General features: G+C 34.6%; 3 protein-coding genes across 10 annotated transcripts in view; 1 reads left to right on the top strand and 2 right to left on the bottom strand.

The window, feature by feature from the left end:
- The window catches only part of NDUFB4 (NADH:ubiquinone oxidoreductase subunit B4), an 812324-nt gene that overhangs the window by 91207 nt on the left and 700422 nt on the right, over positions 1 to 20695 (top strand). The gene's annotated exons all lie outside the window — the stretch shown is intronic.
- Positions 1 to 20695, bottom strand: part of LOC126949250 (cytochrome c oxidase copper chaperone) — an 846236-nt gene that overhangs the window by 201547 nt on the left and 623994 nt on the right. The window lies entirely within an intron of this gene.
- Positions 1 to 20695, bottom strand: part of GSK3B (glycogen synthase kinase 3 beta) — a 270425-nt gene that overhangs the window by 53897 nt on the left and 195833 nt on the right. For both annotated transcript variants that reach the window (XM_050781893.1, XM_050781894.1), the window contains exon 8: positions 825 to 920. In XM_050781893.1, the coding sequence (XP_050637850.1) occupies positions 825 to 920 (96 nt within the window). The remainder of the gene's footprint in view (positions 1 to 824; positions 921 to 20695) is intronic.

The raw sequence follows: 20695 nt of genomic DNA, 5'->3' as shown, positions 1-20695 counted from the left end.
TAATCTTGGGTAAGTCACTTTGAATCTTTGGTCAGAGTTTCTAAACTTGTAAAATGATGAAGTTAGAGATTCACTCTACTTATAAACCCTACTGAGAAATTTTGTATTTTTTCTCTTCATAATCTCACAAATCAAACTGAGGTGAAAACACTTTTTAATAAAATCTCTCTTAAAATCATTCCAATTAAATACCAAAGGAAAAAAAAAAAGTTCCCTGGTACATTAGCAATTATGCTCTTTAGAACTGGTTCCATTTAATGTTAAGGTTAGGTTTTTCCAAAGGCTAGTGACATCCAGTTAACCTATCAATTGTTTTTAATGTATACTCCCAGCAAGATTACATTTGCTTTCTAATCATATTTCCAAAATGCCAGTAGGAAGGTAAACAAGAGAGGAAAAACACAAAATGCCATCTATAATAAGGTATGTGTTTTAACAGTTTAAAAGAATAATGTTTGAAATGTATGGTATGCTATATGATATTAAACTATACACCTCTATGTAAATAAACTTCTGAATTTTAGGTTGCCAAAATTTTATATAAGATCCTACTCCTAAATCATTAATTCTGTACTTTAATGATATAAGTACACTGTCCTTACCTTGTAAACAAAAAACCAGGCTAGAAACTGTCTACAGGAAATCAATGAGACTGAAACTATATAAAGTCAATGAAACACTCAAGTACATCTATACAACTATCTTTACATGCAGAACTGCTTGTATTCATGCAACTATCTGATCTCAAAATAGTTTAGTTTAAGAACGAGAAACCTGTTTTAGTTAACTATTGATTAATATACTTTAAAAAAAATCTGACTCACCTTAGTCCAAGGATGTGCCTTAATTTGAGGGAATTTAAATTCTGTGTAGTTTGGGTTCATTTCTCTGATTTGCTCCCTTGTTGGAGTTCCCAGGACCTAGATAAAGAAAGCAAGTTATTGCCATCTTTTCCTATGCATTTAGAAATTTATATGTTTTAAGGCATTGGATTCACTTAAAAAAGGAATTCTCAACTTAAATAAAATACTTAACTCATTAAATACAGCAGTGCTATGATTTGAATATGTCCCCCAAGGCTCATGTGTTGGAAATTTAATACCCAATTCAACAGTGTTGAGAGGTGGGATGTTTAAATGGTAATTAGATAATGTCTCTGCCCTTGTGAATGGAGTCACATCATTAAAGTGGAAGCAGGCTTGTTATTTCAAGAGCGGATTGGTTAGCAATGTAAGTTTGGCTCCCTCTCACTCTTGCCCTGTCTTGACTTTCTGCCTTCCAACATGAGATGATACAGCAATGAAGGCCATCACCAGATGTGGGCCCTTTGACATTGGACTTTCCAGTCTCTGGAACAGTGAACCAAGTAAATTTTTATTGTTTATATATTACCCAGTCTTTGGTATTCTGTTACAGCAGCACAAAACAGACTAAGGCAAACAAACTTTGTGAAAGCCTTTTATCTGTAGCTGACTACAGATTTCATGCTGTATTACCATAGACAGACTTCTATGATAACAATAATGTTAAATTTGGGTCATAAAAAAGATTACCATACTCATAAATATTCAAGTAAAAATCAGGTATATTTGTTTTCTCTAGAAAAACTATCTATTGCAATAATCACATCTGAGAGTACTTTTTCTTCACTTAGTTCAGTATAGCCAAAGATTATACAGCTGTCCCCTTGGTATCCAGATTGTTTCAGGAGCCCCCTGAGGATACCAAAATCCAGACATGTTCGAGTCCCTTATATAAAATGGCATAATAGTTGTATATAACCTACTTACATCCTCCTATACTTTAAATCATCTTTAGGTTATTATAATACTTAGGTTATGAAATACTTAAATAGTTGTTACATTGTATTGTTTTTAAGTTGTACATTATTCTTTATTAATGTATTTTTACATTGTTATTTTCTGAATATTTTTGATCTGCAGTTGGTTGATTTTGCCGATGCGGAACCTGTAGATATGGAAGGCCAATTGTATTATCAATATATCAGGCAAACTTTATTATAAACCCTCAATAATTCATTCAGTCGTTGAATACTTAGTGTCCCTTGTGTATAAGGAACTATGTTAGGAATTTTGGAGGATACAAAGAACAAGAGATTTCCTGCTACCATAAACTTACATATTTGTATGTCAAAAAAGTATAACTACAGTACACAACAAAAATGTATTGAGCACTTCATTGTTTCTAGAGCTATACTAGGGACTGAACAAAGGAAAGTACATAGACCTGGCTGTACAAGATGGGTGACAAGAAGAAACATTAAATGCTAAAAATTGAGGACTTTGAAGAGAAACACCACATATTACTCATCTTTATAACTATAAGACCTTGTATAAATCAAATTTGTTGAAATAAAATATTAAACCAGTTACAGTTCAAGAATAATTGCACAGAAGTAGAAGAAAGGAATGTTAAGTACTAGATTTGTGGTGGCAACCAGTGAACAATCAGGCATAATTCTGTAACCATTCAGGGCAAAGTGAGAATTTGTTATGTTTTTGTTATTGGTTCTAACTCTCTAGACTCTGCTAAAACTTTCAGAACTTTATTCAAATTTTTAAAAGTTTGTTCTTTAAAAGACACTTAAGAAAATGAAAAGGTTAGCCACGAACTGAGGGAAAATACAAGCCCTTTGCAAAATACATTTTGCAAAGGGCTTGTATTTTGAATATATAAAAAACTTATAATTCAAAATACGACAAGTCAATACAAATCAGCAAAAGATATGTACAGACATTTCACCAAGGATGACATAGAGATGGCAAATAAGCACAAGAAAAGATGTTCGGCATCATTAATCATTAGGGAAATGCTAATTAAGACAAGATACCACTATCCACCCAATAAGAAGGCTAAAATTAAAGACTATGTATAACAAATCTTGGCAAGGATGTAGAGCAACTGAAGCTCTCACCATTGATGGTGGAAATGTGGAATGGTATACAGCACCTTGGAAAACAGTTTGGAAGTTTCTTAAAAGCTAAACACATATGTATCATACAACCCAACATGCCCACTCCTAGGTACTTACCCAAGAGAAATGAACGCATATGTTCATACAAAGACTTGTACACAAATATGCATAGCATTTTTTTTGCAACTGCTAAACAGTAGAAACAAACCAAAATGGCATTGACAAGTAAATAAACGGTACATAGCCACACAGTAAAATATTACTCAGTAATTTAAAAAGAACAACATGGATGAATCTAAAAATAATAAAGCTGAGTGAGAGAAGCCAGACCAAAAAGAGTACCTAAAGTATAACCACATTCATGTGCAATTCTAGCAAATTTTCTGCCTATAGTGACAGAATATCTACAGTTTTGAGAAGCAGGACTACAAAGGGACACTAGGAAGCTACTGGGATTATGAATGTTCATTATCTCAGTTTCATGGGTGTAAGCATACGGCGAAACTTATCAAGTTGAACCCTTTAAATGTGTGCAGTTTTTAAAAATATTTATTTCTGTGGATACATAGGTGAATATATCTATGGAATATATGAGACACTCTGATGTAGGCATACAATGTATAATAATCACATCAGGGTAAATGTGGTATCCATCACCTCAAGCATTTGTCCTTTGTTTATTTTTATTTATTTATTTATTTTAGAGACGGAGTCTTGCACTGTTACCCAGGCTGGAGCGCAGTGGCGTCATCTCGGTTCACTGCAAGCTCCACCTCCTGGGCTCACGCCATTCCCCTGCCTTAGCCTCCTGAGTAGCTGGGACTACAGGCGCCTGCCACCACACCTGGCTTATTTTTTGTATTTTTCAGTAGAGACGAGGTTTCACGGTGTCAGTCAGGATAGTCTCAATCTCCTGACCTTGTGATCCACCCACCTCGGCCTGCCAAAGTGCTGGGATTACAGGTGTGAGCCATCATGCCCGGCCTATCCTTTGTTTTATAAACAACCCAATTATACTCTTTTAGGTATTTTTCAATATTTAATTAAATTATTATTGTGTATAGTTACTCTGTTGTGCTATGAAATACTAGATTTTATTCTTTCCATAGTTTTGTACCCATTAACCATCCCTATTTCCCCCTAAACCGCCCTTCTCAGCTTCTGCTAACCATCATTCTACTCTCTATCTTCATGAGTTCATTTGTTTTAATTTTTAGCTCTCATAAATAACTGAGAACATGTGAAGTTTGCTTTCTGTGCCTGGCTTAACACAATGACTTCCGGTGCCATCTATGTTGTTGCATATAATAGGATCTCATTCTTTTTGAGTGTGTGTGTGTGTATATATATATATTTTTTTAAATCTATTTTTCTGTATCTATTCATGAAGTGTCCATGCTGATGAACACTTAGGTTGCTTCCAAACCTTGGCTATTGTGAAGAGTGTTGCAATAAACATAGGAGTGCAGTTATCTGTTCAATATACTGATTTCCTTTCTTTTGGATATATACCTAGCAGTATGACTGCTAGATGGTATGGCAGCTCTATTTTTAGTTTTTTCAGGAGCCTCCATACTGTTCTCCATGGAAGCTGTACTAATTTACATCACCACCATCAACATACAAGGATTCTGTTTTCTCCACATCCTTGTCGGCATTTGATACTGCCTGTCATTTAGAGATAAAAGCCATTTTATCTGGGGTGAGATATCTCATTGTAGTTTTGATTTGCATTTCTCTGATGATCAATGATGTTGAGCACCTCTCATATACCTGTTTGCCATCTGTATGTATCCTTTTGAGCAATGTCTATTCAGATCTTTTGTCCATTTCAAAATCAGATTATTAGATATTTTTCCTATAAAGTTGTTGGAGCTTCTTATATATTCTGGTTATTAAGCTCTTGTCAAATATTTTCTCCCATTTTGTGCATTGTCTCTTCAGTCTGTTAACTGTTTCCTTTGCTGTGCAGAAGCTTTTTATCTTGATGTGGTCCCTATGTGTAGTTTCTTGTATGCCAATTACACCTGTAATAAAAACTTTCAGAAATTATTTAACTATTAGAATACATAAAGTTTGGGTAAGATAGATGGAAGAATATTCTGAACTACAGAATCATTATTGACATAAATCAAAAGGGAATCTAGTTAAAAATAAACTGACCTTTAACTGTGTATAAGGTAATTTCTGAGCAAACTCCTAATATAATTGGAAAGAAAATAAAAAGGTGACTGTAAAAATATTCTAAATTATTAACACTTATTCTAACCCCTATTTCTAACATTGTTCTGGTGATATGTGCATGTGTCTGTGTATGTGTACACATGTACCTGGTGAGAGGGTGAGGAGTGAAAAATGAGGGAGCAGTACTAATAAGCTTATCAATAATTCTGTCACATGCAACGCTACTGGATTCTTTTGAGAGCTGAAAACAAACAACGGTGGCAATGACATGAATAAACGAGTGCTTATAAATGTATACCTTCAGTGACCCTACAACCTATTGATTTCCATTTCAAGCTATTATACCCTAACAGAAAAATTCTTATACCTCTAAAGCAACATTGTTCATAATAATAAAATACTGCCAATAAAAGCAAAAATCCACCAGTAGAATTAACAAATAAATTGTGGCATAGTCATACAATAATATACTAACTAGCAATGAAGAGGACTAAACCAGAGCTACACATACCTTTATGGATGAATCTCACAAACAATCAATGCACACAGCATGACTGCCTTATATAAAGTTCAAAATCAGACAACACATAGTTTACATAGTAAAACTGTGTAAAACTAAATAAAAAACATAAGAATACTCATCATTAAAACCAAGTACAGATTATCTAGTTTAACAAAGAGGATGTGCAAAAGGGGGCTGTGACTGGTATGGGGCAAAAGTAATTCTTCTACCTCTAATTTCTTAACGTAAGTTGTAGTTACATGAATATTTACTATTGTACTTAAAATATATTTATACATATTTTTTCATTATGATATTTTTAGAAATAACCAAAATGACACTTCAGAAATGCCCACTCTTGAATCAGTATTTGTTGTACAGTCATCCTCTATATATTCAGTACTTTGCTAACACAAGACACAGTACTAACTCTCCAAAAGAAATGAGAATTATATGATGTCCATTAGTAAATGCACCTGTTTACTGTGTGAACAGAAATCACATGGACTTCTCAAGCATTCAGCTAACTTTCCTATAGAGGTTATGGGGGATAATTCAAGAGTTACTGATATGGTTTGACTATGTTCCCACCCAAATCTCATTTTGAATTGTAGCTCCCATATTTCCCTTATGTTGTGGGAGGAACCCAGTGGGAGATAATTGAATCATGGGGGCAGTTTGCCCCATGTTGTTCTCATGATAGTGAATAAGACTCACAAGATCTGATGGGTTTTATAAAGGGGAGTCTGCCTGCACAAGACAAGCTCCTGTCTCTTGCCTGCCACCATCCATGTAAGATATGACTTTGCTCTTCCTTGCCTTCTGCCATGATTGTGAGGCCTCCCCAGTCATGTGGAACTGTAAGTTAATTAAACCTGTTCCTTATTAAATTACCCAGTCTAGGGTATGTCTTTATCAGCAGCGTGAAAATGACTAATACAGTTACAATGTATAACGTAAGTCAGGACGTTCCTTGAAATGAAAGTTTTATAATTGTTGTTTTTTTTTTTTCACTTATAACCTAAGAATATTCCTAATGGAAGCAAATATGTGAAATATACAATAAAACAGTTGAGAAGCATGTGCTTATACACAAAGTATGCTAAACATATAAACTTTTAATAATTTATTTAAGGTACACCGTGTGTGTGTACTCACTCTCAATCCTTCTCCCTAAACTCACTGTCTCACAGCCGCTTAGATCTAAACATTTTACCTAATATTATGTCAAGGAAAATTTCAAACAAAAAAGTTGTGAAAGTTTTACAGTGAACACCAACCCACTATATCCAGTATCCATATTCTCCAACTAACATCTTACTCTATTTGGTTAATCACATATCCAACCCTCTATCCATACATCAACCCAACTATTTTTTGATGCATTTCAAAATAAGTTGCAGATATCAGTACACATCAGCATGCATATAATTAAGGTTTGATATTTACAACTTTATAAGTATTTTTTACATACCTTGAATCCTCCTTTAATATACACCAGAAAATGCATGTGGAAAATCTTTATCACAATGGGAAATAATCTGCTTTGATGAACAGTGATGATATTTAAAAAGCATTTTTTTTCTTCTGCAACTCATTCCTTTATAAAGATTTATACGCTTTTACTGTTGATTTGCATTTATTTCACCTGGGTTCCCCACTGGTTAAAAAAGGTTTCTTTATTATACTTACAATCAGTGGTCAGAGTTTTAACTAGGTATATTCTTTACCTTCAAAATGTAGTTATCACTGACTTTTAAGAGACTTTAACTACCAACCTGTAAATAGAATTGTTGTTGATGTATTCACTATAAATTATTTTTAAAAAGCAATTAACTAAAAAAAGTCTGTCAGCACAAAATGGCAAAGAAAATCCTATTCATCCATTTACTTTCACATGACTATGAATCACGAAGGCTATTAGATGGGAAACAGAGATCCTAACATTACAGTATGTTCCATGTTTGATTCAACTACTATCATTTTTCTAGTCTTTTCCTTATTGTTTTTAAAATCTTAACACCAGGTTCTCCTTAGGGTGGCTGACAGTAGGATTTACAACATATTAAAAAATACTAAAAATTCAAAAAGCTCTCAAATTTGAAACACTGAAGAATATTTTATTACGACAAGGTCCTCACAATATAGGAAAAAAACCTACTTATTTCTGTTGGTGACTTCTAATGATAAACCAATTAAAATAAAACTTTAGGGAGCAATTTAAAAATGCCTACTATCCCTAGACGTGATCATGAATGGTCACAAAAAACACATTTTAAAAAAATGGAAACTAGATGAGAGATTTTCTAATTCAGGGGTCAGCAGACTTCTTCTGGAAAGGGCCAGAGAGTAAATATTTAAAGCTTGTGGGACACAAAGTCTCTGTCACTACTCAACTCTGCAACATAAAAACAACCACAAACAAAGTTTATTTACAAAAATGGGTAGCAGATTGTGTTTGGCCCCTGGACTCTACTGTGTTGACCCTTAACCTAACACAAACATTTTTAAACATGAGAAAAACAGACCCAGAAGGAGTATCTTTTCAGATCTGGGTCGTAACTAGAAATAGAGCTGGAAAGGAATTTAAACCTTATCAGTGGTAAACAAATTTTAGGAGGTGGCATCAAAGAATCTGGTTATTGAATGTGGCTAGAAGGTAAACAATTTCAGTAGCTGTGAAAAATCTTGATGATATTAGGCATGAAGTAGTAGATCTGGAAGAGAAAATAATATTTGAGATCAGACATTCAGGAAGAACCAGGAGGAGCTCTCCATCAAGTGGTAGACATCAGATACATTACTTAGAAAAGAGCTTGAGGCTAAAAGAACTGCTTTGGTAGTACCTGTGGTATAAGCGCTAGGTGGCTGTGACAGTGCATAACAGGGAAAGCAGACAAAGAAGAGTGCTAAAGATGGGCATTCAAATATACAGAAAAGAGAGAAATTTAAACAGAAGGCTGAGATAGAAGTACAAGGAGTTGGGCAAGGTCCCATAAACAGTGACACCATGGGGGCCAAGGAAGGTGAACACTTAAAGGACAAAGAAGTATCTTATGACACAATGAATCCAGGCAAAAAATAAAGTCCAAAAGGTGTTCACTGCAGGTGGCCATTAAGATTTCCTTTCTGATCTTGCTGAGGTCATGAAAAGAGCAAGCCGACCACAATCACCTGACATGAGTTTAGTGGAATTAAGTTTTCCTTTCAAAACATACTGCCAGTGAGAGAAAGGAGAGAACAAAGAACAAATATTTATTAAGCACATGGCATGTAAGAGCAGTGTGCTAGATATATCAATTTTCTTTTCTCATTTGAATTTTGCAGATACAATATTATCCTCTTTTACACTTGAAAAACCTAAGGCTGACAGAAGTCTCAAGGTTACAATTTGTCAGTGGTAGACAGGGATACAAATGCATGTGTCACTGACTCCCTAAAATGGTCTATCCAATGTTAAGGGCAGAAAAGAAGGAAGACTTTTTACAAAATAACTTTTAAAAAGTCATTTTCTTAAACTACACTGATTATACCATAAAAAAGAAACCTGAATCCTTTTGAGTTGTATAAAATATATAAAGGTTTTGTAAGATCACAAGGCTATAAACAAGTTTCGAAAGTTAAACAGACTTTTTGGCAACTTAAAAAAAATACCGATTTAAATAAAATCTACCCCTATCACGGTAATTCAACTTAATAAAATGAGTATCAACATTATACTGAATGGGCAAAAACTGGAAGCATTCTCCTTGAGAAGTGGAACAAGACAAGGATGCCCACTCTCACCATTCCTATTCAACATAGTACTAGAAGTGCTAGCCAGAGCAATTAGGCAGGAGAAAAAACAAATGGCATCCAAATAAAAAAAGAAGTAGTCAAACTATTTTCTTTGCAGATGATATGATTCTATACCTAGAAAGCCCTAAAGACAAAGGTTCCTGTCAAAACGTTCCTGGAACTGATAAATGCCTTCAGTAAAGTTTCAGGATACAAAATCCGTAAATGAAAGTAAGTAGCATTTCTATACACCAATAATGTTCAAGCTGAGAGCTGAACCAAGAACACAATCCTATTTACAATAGCCACATATAAAATACCTAGGAATACCTCTAACCAAGGAGGTGAAAGATCTCTACAGGGAGAACTACAAAATGCTGCTAAGAGAAATCAGATGACACAAATGGAAAAGCATTCCATGTTCATGGATTGGAAGAATCAGTACTGTTAAAATGGCCATACTGCCCAAAGCATTCTACAGATTCAATGCTATTCCTATCAAACTACCAATGTCATTTTTCACAGAACTAGAAGAAACTATTCTCAAATTCATATGGAACCAAAAAAGAGCCCATATAGCCAAAGCAATCCTAAGCAAAAAGGACAAAGCCAGAGGCATCACATTACCTGACCTCAAACTACACTGTAAGGCTACATTAATCAAAACAGCATCATATTGGTACAGTCGACAAAAATAAACAATGGGGAAAGGATTCCCTATTCAATAAATGGTGCTGGGATAGCTGGCTAACCACATGCTAAAGAATGAAACTGGACCCCTATCTTTCACCATATACAAAAAGTGACTCAAGATGGACTTACGATTTAAATGTAAGACCTCAAACTATAAAAATTCTACAAGAAAACCTAGGAAACACTATTCTAGACATTGGCCTTGAGAAATAATCTATGACTGAATTCTCAAAAGCAACTGCAATAAAAACAAAAATTGGTGAGAACTAATTAAAGAGCTTCTGCATAGCAAAACCAACCATCAAAAGAATACACAACTTACAGAATTGGAGAAAATAGTCACAAACTACACATCTGACAGGTCTCATACCCAGAATCTGTAAGAAACTTAAATCAACAAGCAAAAAACAAATAACCACATTAAAAAACGGGCAGAAGACATGAACAGAAACTTCTCTAAAGAAGACATACAAGTGGCCAACAAACATGAAAAAAATGCTTCACAATCACTAATCATCAGAGAAATGCAAGTCAAAATCACAATGAGATACCATCTCACATCAGTCACACTGGCTAATTAAAAAGTAAAAAAACAACAGATATGGTGAGGCTGCAGAGAAAAGAGAACACTTATATGCTATTGGTGGGAATGTAAATTAGTCCAGCCACTGTAGAAAGCAGTTTAGAGATTTCTCAAATAACTTGCTTGACCCAGCAATGCCATTACTGTGTATATATCCAAAAGAAAAATTGTTCTACCAAACAGATACAACCACTTGCATGCTCATCACAGCATTCTTCACAATAACAAAGACATGGAATCAACTTAGATGCTCATCACCAGTGGACTAGACAAAGAAAACGTGGTACATATACACCATAGACTACCATGCAGCCATAAAAAAAAATTATATCCTTTGCAGCAACATAGATGCTGCTGGAAGCCATTATCCTAAGCAGATTACTGAATAGGAAAGCAAATACCACATGTTCTCACTTATAAGTGGGAACTAAACATTGGGTACTTATGGACATAAAGATGGCAATAATACAAACTGAGAACAACTAGAGAGGGACAGAAGGCTGCAAAACTAACTATTGGATGCCATGCTCAGTATCTGGGTGACAAGATCATTCATACCTCAAACCTCAGCATCACACAAGATACCCAGGCAACAAACTTGCACATGCACCTATGAAACTAAAATAAAAGTTGGAAAAAATATTTTAAACTGTTAATAACAGAGGTCTTTAGCAACAGAAGAATACTATGAAGAAACAGTCATCTAACTGGCTAAACAAGATAAAATTGAGTATAAAAAATCTAAAACTTATTTTAAAATGCTTTGTAAAATAAACTTAATAGAATGCCATGCAAAGGCTTGCATTGTATTATTATTTTTTAAAAGGCTATTATAGACTTCTGCATCTAGCTGTGATGAAATTCTGAACACTGAAACTGCCCCCCAGGTGTAAACAACTAAGAAACTGGCTGACAAACAAAATTCAACATTTTTAAAGAAGCAGGAAAATATAAGAAGAGAAAAAATCAAGTCAGTCAACAGACAGAGATCCAGATATGACAGAGATGACAGAATTAGCAAATAAGTACTTTAAAATAGCTATTATAACAAGGAGAGAAATAGAAGATATAAAAAAGAACCAAATGGAAATTGTACAGTTAAAAAAATATAGTATGTGAAATTAAAACTTCACAGGAGAGGATTAACAGGTTAGACACAGGGAAGAAACTGAATCACTGAATTAAAAAAACAGCAATAGAAACTATCAAAGCTGAAGCACGGAGGGAAAAAACGTACAAATGTGACTTGAGTCTGATGGTGGGAAGTAGGGCAGATGCAGAAAAATTATTTGAAGAAACATTACCAAAACTTACCCAAATTTTATAAAAACCATGCATTATCCCACAAATACAAGAAGTTCAATGAACCTTAATGAGGACAAATACAAACAATACTATAAAAACTCATAATCAACTGGTAAAAGCCACTCATAAAGTGAAAATCTTCAAGAATGCCAGAAACACATTATAGACAGGGCATATACAGGGTATCAACAGCTGACTTCTTATCAGAAACAATGAAAGCCAGAAGAAAAGAGAGATCTCTCCAAAGAATGAAAGAAAAATAAACCCTGGAAACCAATTCTGTCAAGTGAAAATATCCTTCAAAATAAATTTTTAGGCAAATAAAAGCTAACTGAGTTTGTCACCAGCAGATCTTCACCACAAAAAAGTAGTTCAGGATGAAAGAAAGACTTCCAAATGGGCATTCTGATCTACACAAAGGAATAAAGAGCACTGAAAATGGTAAATATGCAGTTAAATGACATTTCCCCCTCATTAAAAAATTCCTCTTGAAGAAATTGCTTAAAACAAAGTAACAACTGTTGCAGGAAGTCAAGGACTCTGAACAGAGGGACTGGCTGGAGCTGTGGCAGAAGAACATGAATTGTGAAGATTTCATTTTAATATGGACATTTATCAGTTCTCAAATAATACTCTCATAATTTCTTATGCCTGTCTTTACTTTAATCTCTTAATCTTGTTATCTTCGTAAGCTGAGGATGTACATCACCTCAGGACCACTATTGTGTCAACTGTACAAACAGATTGTAAAACATGTGTGTTTGAATAACATGAAATCAGTGCACCTTGAAAAAGAACAGAATAACAGCGATTTTCAGGGAACAAGGGAAGACAACCATAAGGTCTGACTGCCTGCAGCATCGGGCAAAATAGAGCCATATTTTTCTTCTTGCAGACAGCCTATAAATGGGTGTGCAAGTAGGGAAGATATTGCTAAATTATTTTCCTAGCAAGGATTAATACTCTGGGAAAGGAATGCATTCCTGGGGGGAGGTCTATAAACAGCTGCTCTGTGAGTGTCTATCTTATGCTGTTGAAATAAGGACTGAAATACGCCCTGGTCTCTTGCAGTACCCTCAGGCTTACTAGGGTGGGGAAAAACCCTTCCCTGGTAAATTGGAGGTCAGATGGGTTCTCTGCTCTCAAACCTTGTTTTCTGTTAAGATGTTTATCAAGACAATACGTGCACTGCTGAACACAGACCCTTATCAAAAGTTCTGCCTTTTGTCCTTTGTCCTGTTTCCTCAGAAGCATGTGATCTTTGTTCTTCCTTTTGCCCTTTGAAGCATATGATCTTGTGACCTACTCCCTGTTCTTGCAACCCCTCCCCTTTTGAAATCCTTTTTATGTGCTGGTTTTGTGGCTTAGGTGGGCATCACGGTCCTACCAATATGTGATATCACCCCCGGAGGCAGAGCTGTAAAATTCCTCTCTTTGTACCCTTTCGCTTTATTTCTCAGCCAGCCGACACTTATGGAAAATAGAAAGAACCTATGTTGAAATATTAGGGGTGGGTTCCCCCAATAAACGACAAATATTGTAAGGATTATAACATGTAGAATTAAAAAGTATGAAAACTATAGCACAAAGAACAGGAAGGGGAATGGAAATACTGTCACATGGTTCTTGTTTTCCATATGACATTGTACATTACTATTTGAAGACAGATTGTAATATATTGATGCACATTTTAAATCCTAGACCAACCTCTAAAAATGCAACAAGGAAGTATAGCTTAAAAGCCAATAGAAAAAATAAAAACTACTGTTTTAATCCATAGGTGGCAGTAAAAGAGGGGGAAAAACAGAGGAAAGGAAAGATGGGATGAAAGAAAACAAACACCAAGGTGCAAATCTTAAACTCAACCACAGTGATAATTATACTGAATGCAAATAGTCTAAGTACTTCAATTAGAAAGGGAGAAATTGTCAAACTCAATTAAAAAACACCTCACTATACGTCTGTAAGAAATGCACTTTAAATTAAAACACATAGATTAAAAGTAAAAGAATGCAAGAAGTTACACCATGCAAATACTAACCATAAGAAAGAGTGCCTATATTAATATAGGAAAATGAAAACTTCAGGATAAGAAAATTAAACAAAAATAAAGAGGGGCATTTCCTAATGATAAAAGTCATTTTAAGACTAAATCTAAAATTATTGAGAAGACCATGTGTTGATGAGAATGTGGAGCACTGGAGTTCTCATGTGTTGTTGCTGGGAGTGTCAAATAGTAAAACTGCCTTGGAAAATAGTTTGGTAACCATACTTACTTACCATATGATCAGCAATTTCAGTCCTACTTTTTTATTCAAGAGAAATATAAACACATGTCTGCAAAAACACTTGTAAACAAAGATTCACAGGAGCTTTACTCATAATAATCAAAACTCCAAAACAAGTCAAATGTCCACTCACAGGTGAACGGATAAACACATTGTGGTATACTCATAAAATAGAATACAACTCAGCATAAAAAGGAATAAACAGGTGATATAGACAACAACACTGACAAATCTCACAAACATGGTATTAAGCAAAAAAAGCCAAATACAAAAGAAATATATTTCGTTTATGAAATTCTAGAATAGGCATCTGTAGTGACAGAAAATAGATCAACGATCACCTGAGACAGAAGATGGGAAACTGACCACAAAGGAGAATGAACAGGGTGACCAACCATCCCAGTTTGCCTGGGACCATCTTGGCAAACCCCTCAGTCTGGGCAAACTGAGACATTTGGTCATTCTAGGCTATAAAAGGAAACATTTTTAGGATGATAGAAATGTTCTAAATCTTGACCAGGGTAGTGGTTATATGGCTTTGTTTGTTGAAATTTACTAAACTGTCATTTAAAATGGCTATATTTTATTATACATAAATTATATTTCTATTAACTTGATTTAAAAAGTTAAAAAAAAAAAGGGACCATTATGTAACTTGTGTTGCCTTTACTAAATGCAAACGGATGTTTAACCTTCTTAAATTACTATTTATAAGGCTAGCATTAAAAGTATCAGAATCTGTCAAACCCTAAAATCAGAACTATTTTATATACAATATGCATATTTTTTTAAGAAACCAAAGATGAGACATAACCAAGAGGCATTTAAGAAACTTTTCAGTCTCTGAAGTTATTCATATTTCAAAACATTTATTTAGTGCCTATCCTCAAGAAGCTCTACGGCAGAGAGACTTGTACATAAATCAACAACAATCAGGTGACAATAGTATAGCAAAGTAAGTATAGGTAATGTGTGAGGTGAAAGTCCTACACTGCAATGGAAAGAGGAATGGATTCAGAAGGTTCTGGAAGGGGAGTCAAGAGCTGATTTTACTTAAGGAATGTAGGAGGCAAATGAGTAAAAAGTACATTCTATGCACACTAGGTGTGTAGGTGAAAACCAGCATGCTAAAAGGAATAAGGACTGGATTACAGATGGATGATATAATTAAAGGCTAAAAGGCAAGCAAGTAACAGATATGAAGAGCAAAGATTCTGAATGCATGACTATCTTTAATATCACAAACATAAGACATTTTAGCAACAATCCTATTTCAACCTCTGAGTATATCTTTAGGTTTTATATTAAGTTTTTATTAGGTTCAAAGTATATTTCTACCTGATTTACTCTGGCTGAATTCTACATTTGGAACTTTTGAAACAGAATAATTGAACAATAATTTTATAGATTAAAAAAGATGTTCGATAAATTCTCATTTCATACACAAAACAAGACTTAGGGTTCACTTGAATTTTAAGAGATGGAAATTTTTTTCCCCAAAACGTTTAGACTAAAGATATATACTTTGAGTAATTAATACTTATTCCTGGATTTCCTGAAAAGTGAGTCCTTTTTTTCACTTAAAGGAAGTTAAACCACATGGAAATGTTTTATGCACTCTTCTGTAAGTATATTTCATACAAAAGAGGGGGGAATTTTAAAAACTATCACAACAATGGGAAGAGAACATATTCTCAGTTATCTATTACTAGAACTCATGATCTTTCCATTTGTTGCAAAAAGCACCAAGATCAGCCTGCCCCATCCCTTTGGGGATACTGTTTATCCCCTTACTATTAAATCAATCATTTTATCTGTTCCTAGTCCCACCTGGTTACAAATTTATCCAAACATGGAAAAATATCAACACAGGAATTATGAGTTGATAACTACTGTCTTCAAAGAAATAATATGGCCCAAGAAGCATGTGACAAAAAGCAACTGGACAAAAGCTCTGAAATGCTAGTATTTCTTCCACAACCTTGTTTATTTTATAGTTCACCACCAGAGGTCGCCAAACTTCAGCAATAGAGGTGCACCTGCAGCCTTTAAGAGCGAAGTAAAAGAAAGTCTATCAGGAATGTTGCTGCTCTGCTTAAATCCTGCAGTTGCTGCAACTGCTTACAAGCTAATGTGATCTGGCCACTGTCAACAGCTCCAGTCTTCTCTTTCCCAGTAAACTCATATTCTACCAACCCCACCAGGCAGAACCTTAAGTGACAACCATAAAGAAACACATGAAACCTAGTTTTACTAAATATTTATCCACTCCCTTCCCCTCCCTATCTGGTAAATACATTTTGATGTTTCAAGATTCAGCTCAATGGTTAGCTCTCCTATGAAGGCTTTCCAGACAGCACTACTCTAAGTGAAATGCTTCTGCCTTTGTACTCTGCTCAGACATCTGGAATAATACTGGGTTTGCCCTATTGCCCTCAGTTGTTCCTCTCCTCCCATCCATCAGTCTCTGAAGCCCCTGAAGGCGAGAACCCTCTAAGTTCTTGCCCAGCACCTAGTAAAAACGGTTCACTAAATTCATGCATATAGTTAATGTGGTATGTATCTTGAAAGACTAAAGGAATGTATGGCTAGGCCTATAGACAATGAATTCAATAAAGGCTTTAAAAATAAAATTATATAACACAATATAATCATTGTATAAATGGTTGAATACCTAAACATCTTCATTTATTTTCTGCATAAAAGAACTGCATATGGAAATTGGAGTGTTGGGTTATGTGAGGTTGGCCGTTATATCCTCATCAGTTGCTAAAAATTTTAATTGTTCCCTTTTTTGGCGATTTAACATTGCTATAAACTTTGCATACATGTTTTGTGTGGATGTAAGTTTTCAATTATCTAGTATATATACCTACAAACTGAATTGCTGGGTCATATAACTCAATGTTTAATATTTTGAGGAACTGCCAAACTTGTTCAAGGTTTGCATTATTTTACAACCACATCAGCAATGCATGAAGGTTCCAGTTTCCCCATATCCTCACCAACATTAGTTACTGTCTTTTTACTTTAGTCATTATGGTGAGTGTGATAATAATATTCATTATGGTACTGACTTTCATTTCCTTGATGAATAATTGTTGAGCATCTTTTTGTACGCTTACTGGCCATTTGTGTATCTTCTTTAGAGAAGTGTCTATGCAGATTCTTTGTTCATCTTTCAAGTGGGCTTTCTTTTTATTATTGAATTGTAAGAATTCCTTATATACTGTAGATACAAAACCCTTACCAGACATAATTTGTAAAAATTTTCTCCAATTCTGTCTTTTAACTTTCTTGACGCTGTCTTCTAAAGCACAAGTTTTTAAATTTGACACAGTCCAATTTACTTGTATTTTCTTTTGTAATGTGTGCTTTTGTGTTACATGTATGAAAATATTGACTAATTGAAGTTTACAAAGATTTATAACTGTTTCCTTCTAAGAGTTTTATAGTTTTGGCTCTAACTTTAGGTCTTTGATTCATTCTGAATTCATTTGTTTTTAATTAACTGACGATTTATAACTGTATACAGTTTTGAGGTAAACTGATATTATGTGTACACTGTGTAATAACAGAATCAGACTAATTAACATACTGATTACATTAAATACTTATCATTTGCTCCTCCTGTCTAACTATAATTTTGTACCCTTTGACCAACATTTCCCATCCTCTCCACCTTCTGGTAAACACTATTCTTCTCTCTGCTTCTGGAATTCAATTGTTTCAGAATCCACATATTAGTAAGACCATGCAGTATTTCTCTTTCTATGCCTGACTTACTCTACTTAGCATAATGTCCTCCAGGTTCACCCATGTTGTCACAAATGACAGAATTTCCTTCTTTCTTAAGGCTAAGTAGTATTCTACTGTAGTGGATATATATATACCGTATTTTTCCTTCCATTCATCCACTGATAGGTACTTCCATTGTTTCCATATCTTAGCTTTCATGAATAGAACTTGGGAGTACAGATATCTCTTTGACATAGTGACTTCAAGTCTTTAGGATAGATACCTAGAAGTAGAACTGCTGTATCATACTGTAATTTTATTTTCAGTTTTTTGAGGAACCTCCATATAGTTTTCCATAATGGTTGCACTAATTTACATTCCTAAAAACAGTGTAAAGGATTCCCTTTTCTCCACAAGCCATATAATTTTTGTATATGGTGTGAGGTGGGGGTCCAACTTCATTCTTTTGCATATGGATATCCAGTTGTCCAAGCACCATTTGCTGAAAAGACTATTCTTTCCCCATTGAATTGTCTTGGAATCCTTTTCAAAACTCAACTGACAATAAACATAAAGGTTTATTTCTAGACTCTCCATTCTACTTAATTGATCTATATGGCTACATTCACGCCAGTAATACATTGTCTTGATGACTGCAGTTGTGTAATAAGTTTTGAAAACAGAAAGTGTGGCTGGGCATGGTGGATCATGCCTGTAATCCCAGCACTTTGGGAAGCCAAGGTAGGTGGATCACTTGTTGAGCCCAGAAGTTTGAGACCAGTCTGGGCAACATGGTGAAAACCTATCTATAACAAAGAATACAAAATTTCACCAGGCACGGTGGTGTGTGCCTGTAGTCCCAGTTACTCAGGAGGCTAAAGGTGGGAGGAGAGCTTGAGCCAAGAAGGTGCAGGCTACAGTAAGCCATGATTGTACCATTGCACTCCAGCCTGGGTGACAGAGTGAGACCCTGTCTCAAAAAAAAAAAGTGACTCCTCCAACTTCATTCTTTTTCAAGACTGTTTTGGACTTCATTCTTTTCTTACTAAATGAAAATTTATACTTGGAAACAAGTCATCTCCCTCCCTGTCAAAAAGTTTTAGTTAGGTAAACTACTGAACATAAAGTGAAAAATTCATTCTTGGTTGATACATATTCATAGGAGTCAAAAGACCTTTTTTTCTAGGTGAATTTCAGCTAAAGTGGTATTCTCAAGGAAGAAGTATAAAATAGAAAGGGGGGTATCTGAATCTCTTGGATTAAAAAAAAATACATGTAAAAATCTGTACACACTTCAATCAGTTTTACTTTCCTTTGAGAATCACTAACACTATAGTTCTTTGTAGCACCACAAGCCAAGATTTCCGTCACATTTTCTTGATATCTTATACATCAAATAAACAATAAAATATTGCTTTATAAATATGCAATAGCATTCAGTATACTTTTAAAAACTAGAAATGCCCCTTTCTACAAGATTGCTAGTTTCTTATACTTTTCCTACTAGCAAACTATTAAGAATCATTTGTGTCAAATATTTTAACTATTTATTGCAAAAAAGGAAGCAAGAATTCCTTAGTAAAACATAAGTCTTGAAGTCAGGGGTGTAGCATATGCATGCTGTCAATCTGATAGATTTCTGTCCCTGTCCCACCTCTCACCTGACCCTTCATATACTTTATAGATTGCTCCAAAGAAAATGTATTAAACTGAGGCCCTGGAATTAGGTAAACACACAAAATAACTCAAAAGGCAACCCTGCACAAGAATCTGCAGTTGATAATTACAGGGTATTATATCCCAGGAAACATATGGAGGGTCTTTTGACTCAGGTCCTAAAATACAACTATAAATAAATTAGCTTTGAAGTGACAATGTCATGAAACTTCAGTTTGTCTGGAAAAAAGTTCCTCTGTAGAAATAAAACATCACTGGCAAATTAGTAAATAACTTTACACTGCATATTCTGGGACAGGTAACAATTTCAAATGGATGCCATTATCTGCAAGTCAAAAGTTAAACTGAGCTACATTGCCAGGAAGTTATTTTTCCATGCCTAGGCACACACACTTTTAAGTATACAGGGATTTAACGAAGTATGAGTAAGTTACTGTAGACCCAATAAAATTTCACATTAGTTAAAATCAATGTTTCTTTTGGTCTATGGAAAACACTATACTAATGTTGAGCAATTATTGCATTAGAATAATTCTTTTAATGCCTCTTTACTGTTTCACTTATTTTTAAAATGTTGGCATCATATCATATGTGTAATACCTACTTTCTACAAGTGGTTATTATGAACTATAGTCATATTTCCTTGTACTATAATAGAATAAAGATGTTTACCCTGGAGTTCTTGGGAGAGCTATGGGAAGGCCAAGAATCACCTAAAGTTGCATACAAACTGTCTGGTATTTATTCATTTTTCTGGGGGGAAGTGTCCACTGCTATTAATGCATTTTCAAAGTAGTCCATGATTCAAAAACTATTAAGAGCTGCTGCTTTAGTCAGCAATAAATGAAAAAATTTGATAATACAAGAACAAATTAAGTACCAACTAACACAATCAACAAACGTCTTGTTTATGTATTACAAACTATGTGTATTACAGGTAAAAAAACCTGTATTAAAATGTGTAAGAGGGTGTACATACATGTACTGGGAGTGAAAAAATGAGATCAGTTTAA

Source organism: Macaca thibetana, chromosome 2 (genome assembly GCF_024542745.1).
Source record: "Macaca thibetana thibetana isolate TM-01 chromosome 2, ASM2454274v1, whole genome shotgun sequence".
Classification (NCBI taxonomy): domain Eukaryota; kingdom Metazoa; phylum Chordata; class Mammalia; order Primates; family Cercopithecidae; genus Macaca; species Macaca thibetana.
Note: the sequence above shows the minus strand (reverse complement) of the source record. Positions and strands in the feature narration are given on the sequence as shown.